Here is a 7,286-nt window from a genome sequence, read left to right as displayed (position 1 = left end):
GTTTCTGTTCTTATGTCTAGGTCTTTAGTCCACATCGAGTTGATTTTTGTGTATGATGTGAGGTAGTGATCTAGTTTCATTTTTTTTGCATGTAGCTTCCCAGTAGGGAACACTGTTTTAAGGAATAAAAATGGGTTTCTTTGCTGGGAATTCTCAGCCCTTTACTATGTTAAAGTGGGTCATAAATCTTCCTCCTTGAGGTGTGTATACATATGTATCTGAGCATAGATTACACTTCCTTAGGCTCAGCAGACCTCTCCTGTCTCGCCCACTGCTCTCCTCAGCAGTGTATTTCAGTCAATCTGCCTGTTCTGCTCCCCCAGTTCTTATATGCATAAACAAATCTTTTATAAAAAAAGAAAAAGGTTTTTTTTTTAAAAAAGATTTATTTATACAGAACCAGGGTACAGGCCAGAGATGCGGAGGGTGAGAGGATTCCCCAGAGAGAGAGCGGGGAGCAGAACAGGCAGACTGATGAAGTACACTGCTGAGGGGAGCAGCGGGCGGGTAAGGAGAGTTCTGTCGCGCCATATGGTCACCTCCGGGGCAGGCAGGGATCGAATTCATGCTGAATTGGCTTTAGCTTCTCAGTGCTGTGCTCTAACCCACTGCACCACCAGGGAGGACCAAAAAAGAAAAAGGGTTTTTTTAGGGAATATACTTTGAGAAATCCTGTGGCTGAGGATCTTTGAGGTGCCCTGGTATATGGCATAGAGGGTTAAATCGTGTCTTCCAAAAGATGTGCCCACCTGGAACCTCAAAATGTGACCTCATTTGGAATAAGTGTCTTTGCCAGTTTATTAAAATGAGGATCTGAAGGATCATCCCAGATTAGGGTGAACCCTAAATTCAGCAAAAAGGATTCAGGACAGATCACACAGGAGAACACATAGACATGGAGAAGACGGTTGTGTGAAGACAGAGGCAGAAATGGGAGGCAGCTGTTCACCCAGGACCCTGAAAATTGCAGGCAGCCCCAGAAGCAGGAGGGAGCCTCCAGAAGGAGCAGCTCCCCGCCCCCCACCACCCAACACACACACACATCACGACTTTAGACTGTGGTCTCCTGAGATGAGGGTGCATTCTGTTGCTTCGGGTCATCCTGGTTATGGTTGTTAGACCCAAGTCTAGGGAACGAATGCACTTTATTAGTAATCTGGGAGTGGGGGATATGAATTGAGGAGGGGTCTCCTCTAGGTCTCCGTAGTCAGGCCCTTAGCACATGGGGCCCCTCTGCCTGGGTACCTTCTCCAAGCCCTTTGATCTCCAGCTCCTTCTCTTTCTTCTGGAATTAACTTGAATGTCACTTGCTGGGAGCCATCTAAAGCTGTCCCCTGCCATGTCACTTCTCTGATATCACACACTTCCTTGTCTTCGCAGCACTGAGCCACAGGGGAAGCTCCCACCTGCTTGTTGGTGGTTCCTTAGTGTCTCTTTCCCACGAGGCAGGGTGATGTCTGTGGCTCTCCTTTGCACAGACCTGGAATAGTGCTTGCCCCTTGCTCACGCATTTAGTGACAGTGAGGAAGAAAGAATGGCAGTTTCTGCACCAGGTCCCAGCATTTGGTTTGGGGGTGACTACTGTCATCAGGCCACCTTACCACCATCTGGGTGGATTTCAAGGCCCATGGCCTTGAAGAAGGGAGGAGTGGCCCGGCTGAGAGAGGCTTCCTCCGCTGTCTGCAAACTCACTACTTCATAGTCATCCATGGTGCTGGGGGTTGGGGTACCACAGAGAGCAAATCTAGCTCTGGGACTTGTCTAACTGGAGCTCCCACATGGACATAAAACACCCACATATCTTCCTTCTGCGCCCCACTCATCAATTCCTGACACTTAACGGAACTTCCTATGTCTGGACTCATTTTCCTACCAACTCGGGCCCAATGTTGTCAGTAGTTGATCTTCTGGGCCTGAGGACTCCTGTGCAGACATCCCCAGAACCCGCTAGTATTGGGCCCCAAAGCCCCTAGGAGGAGTGTCATTAACGAAGCCCTGGGGGGAATCCCTGACAGCAGTCAGGCCAGTGCTGCCTCCAGTCCTCCAGGTCAAGAGCCTTGGCCACAGCTCTGTTCACCTGGTGAGGAAGGCCATTGCTGGATTACTGCAAAGGTGGAGGGGAGGCGCCACCCCCGCCAGCCTCCCACAGGTTTCTCTCCCATGTTGAGGTGGAAATGCTTCTTTCTTCTCAGGGGCTAACCTTCAGTGAGGGAGGAGGGTGGGAAGAGAAGGGGGGATCTGGCTCTCCCCTGTGGCCTCTAGGAGATTCCAGGGTGCAGCAGATCAAGGTCTCCAGACACTGCCCCACATGCTGGCCTCCCTTGTGCCCCTGCCATCCCCAGGGCAAAGGGCAGGAACTAAACTCTAAGTCTCTGAGGAAGGCAGAGGGAGCAGGGTTGGGTGGTCACGGGCCCAGGCTCAGCTTCTGTGCAGTGTGCAGCGCCCAGAGACTGCAGCGGCAGGGAGAGACCTCGCATGGCCCCCCAGACAGCAGCCCTGGAGGCTGAACCAGGGTGGGACGTGGGGCACAGTCCCCCACAGTGTCTGGGGTCACCTCCCTGCTCACTCCCCCATAACCAGAAGTCGACTCTCAGGGACGCCAGCTGGAATTTAATGAGTGCATGTTGGGGAGGACAGTGACACCCTCCGGGGAGGGGTGTCTCCCCTATCCACAGCGTGGAAGGTGCTCAGAAGTCAGCCAGTGCAATGCCCCACGGCACAGAGAGAAGTGCCCCTACAATGGCACAGAGCTGGTCCAGTGCAGAGACTAGACTCTGTCCATTCAGAGTCCCACGAGGGGACACCTGAGGGGACACCTCAGACTGCGGCATTTTCCTCCTGGCAGCCTGGCATCTGACACTGTTGCCAAGAGAAGCCACAAACAGGAAGATGGTGCAATCCAGGGCCCCTAGGGGTCCTGGCTGGATCTGGGAGGACACTGATGGCAGCTCCAGGCGGGAGGTGTCTCAGAAGGCTGGGTTGTCTATGCCCATGCGAGCTCCAGAATGTTCTTCAGGCCTGATGCTGTAAGGAGGGGGCGGCTCTGTGGGGAGCAGGGCAGGCTTCAGGATAACCTGCAGGGAAAAGAGGGGGCACAGAGACTCCTCAGGGCCTGGTGCTGGCCAGGCCACTGGAGCGAGCCCACTGTGACACGTTTGCCAGGGAGAAGCTGACCCCCAGCCTGGGTCAGCTTCCGAGGGCCCAGAGCTGGTGTCAGACTTTCCGTGCCCCTTAGATCCAGACAACAGGGAGGCAGGTGGCCACGGGCAGCAGAGGGATGGGGCGGGCACCCACCTCATCGTACGGGGGCGGAGCCTCAGGGATGGATACCCCGACCCTCTCTGGGGTATCCAGAGAGGCAGACATGGGTGAGAAGCCATTGGAAGGCCTCAGTGGGGGTCCCACTCGATCCATTGGGATGTCCAGCTCTGGCTTTCCGCAGTTGCGACAGAAGCGCCTGATCAAGCCACAGATGCACAGGAAGGGGAGGGTGACCAGGAAGGCGATGATGAAGGCCCTGCAGGGAGGAGGCACCAACCCGCTGAGGCTCTGCTCTGCCCACAGCCTCCTGCCCAACCTACCCCCCCACCTCCCCAGGACCGGCAGCCGCCCCAGGGGAGGGGCGAGCTGCGAGGCTGCCCAGACTCACCTCAGTGGGCCGGAGAAGATGTCCTGCTCTTGGCAGCAGGAGTCACCGCAGCATGTGAGTCCTTCAGGGCATCTGCTGGGGGCACAGAGAGGCGTGTGGCAGGGGCCTGCGCTCCCACCGTCACTAGGGCAGAGCTGGGCCCTCGCTCCCCTCGGTGCTCAGTGGCAGGAACCTGACTCAGGACCTGGCCTGGACCCAGGCTCACGGCAGCATGGACCTGGGCTCTGGGGTCAGCTATGTCCCTCACAGGGCCTCAGCCTCTCCCACTGTGAATTGGGTGTGACATGAACCCAGCTGACAGGGCGACCCGCTGCCCCACTGGGCACAGGCGGAGGCCTCACCACCACTCCAAGGCCATGCAGGAGGCCGTGGGAGTGGCCAGTGGGAGTGGGAGGGCCCTTGCTGGTGCCCCTGAGGGGGAGCATCTGGGACGCACTTGGTGCCCACACCCTGGGCCCAGGCTCTTGGTATTATTCTGATGGTGTTTTTTCCCACTTGGGGCACCTCAGACTGCAGTGGGGCTGGACTGGGCTCATCCCCCACAGCCTGCAGGCTGGCTGGGGATGGAGGGGGAGCCACCCTGGCCCACTGGGCTCAAGGTGTGAGAATACTGATGAGGTGCTCCTCCCCCCACACCCTGAGGGCAGGTGGGCAGGCTTAGGGGTCTCTCCTCACCCGGAAGTCACATCTACACCCCAACTTACACAAGGAGACCACAGTGGGCTGCAGCCTGTAGGAAGAAAGAGGCAGAGATCAGGTCTCCCCCAGGAACAGGCTCTCCCCACAACGCTGCTGCCCACGGGTACCTCATGGGTCAGGGTCTTCCCCCAAGTCACTGGCCCCCCATTTCTCCTGGGGCAACAGTTGGAGCCCCAGCTGCCACCTCTGGCCTCAGCGCTCCTTGCTCTCAACCGTAGCACCCCAAACCTATGTAACCTTATTCCCTTTTCTTTCTTTTTTTTTTAAGATTTATTTATCCATACAGAACTGGGGTACAGGCCAGAGGTGCAGGGATGGTGAGAGGATTCACCAGAGACAGAGTGGGGAGCAGAACAGGCAGATGGACGAAGTACACTGCTAAGGGGAGCAGTGGGCGGGTCGGGAGCAGCAGGCGGGTCAGGAAAGGTCTGCAGCGCCGTGTGGTCACCTCCGGGGCAGGCGGGGATCCAACTCACGCTGAAGTGGCTTTAGCTTCTCAATGCTGTTCTTTAACCCGCTGCGCCACCAGGGAGGGCCCATTCCCTTTTCTTAAAAAATAATTTATTTATGCAGTTAAGTACTGGGGTACAGGCCAGAGGTGCAGGTGGTGAGAGGATTCTCCAGAGACAGAGTGGGGAGCAGAGCAGGCAGACTGACGAAGTACACGGCTGAGGGGAGCAGCGGGTGGGCCAGGAGCGGTCTGCTGCGCCATGAGGGTCAGCGCCCTGGCTGGAGCTGTGGTTAGATTCATAGTAATGCGCTCTGACCCCTCTAACCCGTGGCACCACCAGGGAGGGCCCTCATTCCCCTGCTCAACAGAGGAGGAAGGAGTGAGTTCATCTATGGTCTCCTTGCTAGCATCTCACCACACCAGCAGCCACATTCACTGGTCCCAAGGCCTCCTGCCCACCCTTCTGACCTGTGTCCCCTCAATGGCCTTGGTGTCAGAGGCCCAGGAATCAGAGCTCTTCCTGCCTCCTAGGTTACTCCAGCTCTTCCCTTCACTGTGTTGAGCCTCTTGGCACAGCTCTTTCTAACATCTCACACAGGAAACACTTTGTCTCCTCAGATGCCTGTCTCATGTGAAAGGCAACCTCCAGGGGTGGGGAGTTGGCTTTTTCGTCACCCTCACATCTGGCAGGATGAATGAGGCCCTCTCAGTGATCACCTGGTTTCATCTTCCCTAGGTTCCTTCCAGGCAGTGGGAGAGGGGTACAGTTTTGGGGTCTGGAGGGTGATGAGTGGGGGTTTTTCTATCACCCACACCTCGCTCCTGCCAGCCTCAGTGCAGGCAACCAGGGCCAAGAATCAGAAGTAGCCTGGGCAAAACCACACGACTTTAGGCCTTTATGAAGAACGTGGACCACAGGTGACTGCTCTCACAGCCAAGGTGCCCTGGCAGCCCACAGGGGACAGCGCTGCTGTGCTCAGGTCCTGGGGATGTCCTTCCCGGCCAGGGAGTGACCGGAGTAGGAGGGAACCCTGCAGGAGACCCACAGAGCCAAGAGGGGCCCACAGAACTGGGGACAGGCCAAAGTGGGGAGAGGCAGACATCAGCCCTGACCCTCAGAGCTGGACGCTCCTTCCTCTCCTGGCAGAAATGGGTGCTGAGTCCAGTTGGTTTTTTTTTTTTTTTGGGGGGGGGTGCTTCTCCAGATGCTCTCCTCCACTTTAACCAGGCTGGTCTTATCTGAGGCTGCTCACAGGCTGCTTTTTATCCAGTGTCAGGGATCTTGATCTTGGTATTGGGAACCCCGTTTATTTACACATCATTTGGGAATATTAACAGCACCTGGACCTGCAGTTGTGGGAGGAATAATCAAGAGGATGTGCAGCTTTGTGGTGCTGGTACCACCTGTGGCCAGGGAGGACCAGTGCTTCCTGGGCAGAAAGAGTCTGGTTGTGTGGCCCTGCTCTGTCCTGGGGAGCAGCCTACATCCTCCCTGGGAGTCTCAACCAGACTTAAAGGTCTTTTCACACCTGCATGGGGTGTAGAAGGTGCATTGGTGTTGCCAGGACTATCTCCTTCCTGGACTGACCGGATCACACTTCCCCATGGGCTTTAGAGTTCATGTGGGAGCAAGGGATTCCTCTTGCAAGAATCAGGACTTCAGAGGACACTCCAGCTGGGGTCAGGCGGCCAGGTCAAATCCTACCCCAGGCTGGAACCCTATCTCAGTCCAGAGGGCAGGGCAGCCTCCTGTGCCCCAGGGCCCAAGCAGGAGAACACAGCCCCAAGCGCTAGGACTTCCCCAAGGTCACCCAGCACTGGAACAGAGCTGGGAGGCAGGCTAGCCAGGTGTCCAGACCTCAGCACCCCCCCCCCACACACACACACACTGCCGGCTGTCCCAGCTCTCTGGCTGCGCAGAGGGAAGAGCCAAGGCTCCCGTGGGGTCAAAGTCCCCACTCACAGAGGCGCTGGTGTCAGGTGCGGGGCTCTGGGCGGACCCAGCACAGGGCCTCAAGGCAATAGCCCCCTTCATCAGGGCCACCTGCCCTGTCTGTCCTCCACAGCAGAGAGAGAAAGGAGGGCGCTAACAGCGTGTAGTCATGGGAAATGCTGACAGGGGAAGGGAGTGACCCGGCCAGCAGCAGGTCCCAGACCGGGAGGCCTCAGTCCCCAGAGGCTTCACTGCCCAACGCTCACCTGTTGGAGGCCAGCCAGCAGGCCCAGCAGCAAGGTGGGTCGGAGGCCGGGCACCCGGGAGTCAGACATCCTGGCATGGGGGCAGCTGAGCTTCCGCGTTTAGTAGGGGAAGGAGGGGAGAGATGAGGACCTCTTCCAGGTCCCTACACCTACCGCCCCGCCTCAGGAGCAGGGCGGAGCTTAGCAGCCTAGATGGGCCGGTCCTGGGCCTGAAGGCGGAAGGTAGAAGGGAGGTTTGGTTGAAATTTGGTAACTGGGCAATAGAATCGGTTAACTGGGGGGGCGGGG

At 57.2% G+C, this 7,286-nt stretch overlaps 1 protein-coding gene across 1 annotated transcript; it reads right to left on the bottom strand.

Annotated features, from left to right (window-relative positions):
• Positions 1–2,966: 2,966 nt before the first annotated feature.
• Positions 2,967–7,067, bottom strand: TMEM92 (transmembrane protein 92). The gene is made up of 5 exons (XM_004684997.1): positions 6,999–7,067; positions 4,354–4,379; positions 3,650–3,721; positions 3,295–3,517; positions 2,967–3,074 (listed from the first exon to the last, which is right to left on the bottom strand). The coding sequence occupies exons 1-5, from the start codon at positions 7,065–7,067 to the stop codon at positions 2,967–2,969; spliced, it is 498 nt and encodes a 165-aa protein (XP_004685054.1).
• Between the last annotated feature and the right edge of the window lie 219 nt (positions 7,068–7,286).

Source organism: Condylura cristata, unplaced genomic scaffold (genome assembly GCF_000260355.1).
Source record: "Condylura cristata isolate star-nosed mole 26May11 unplaced genomic scaffold, ConCri1.0 scaffold00017, whole genome shotgun sequence".
In the NCBI taxonomy this organism is placed as follows: domain Eukaryota; kingdom Metazoa; phylum Chordata; class Mammalia; order Eulipotyphla; family Talpidae; genus Condylura; species Condylura cristata.
This window is presented reverse-complemented; position numbering and strand designations above follow the sequence as displayed.

Excerpts from the sequence above, each read along its gene's own strand:
- TMEM92 (XM_004684997.1), bottom strand. The coding sequence starts at position 7,067 with ATGTCTGACTCCCGGGTGCCCGGCCTCCGACCCACCTTGCTGCTGGGC. Across the intron at positions 4,380-6,998 it reads TGCTGGCTGGCCTCCAACAG|GCTGCAGCCCACTGTGGTCT; the intron begins GTGAGCGTTGGG and ends TTCTTCCTACAG. Across the intron at positions 3,722-4,353 it reads GCCCACTGTGGTCTCCTTGT|ATGCCCTGAAGGACTCACAT; the intron begins GTAAGTTGGGGT and ends TGCCCCCAGCAG.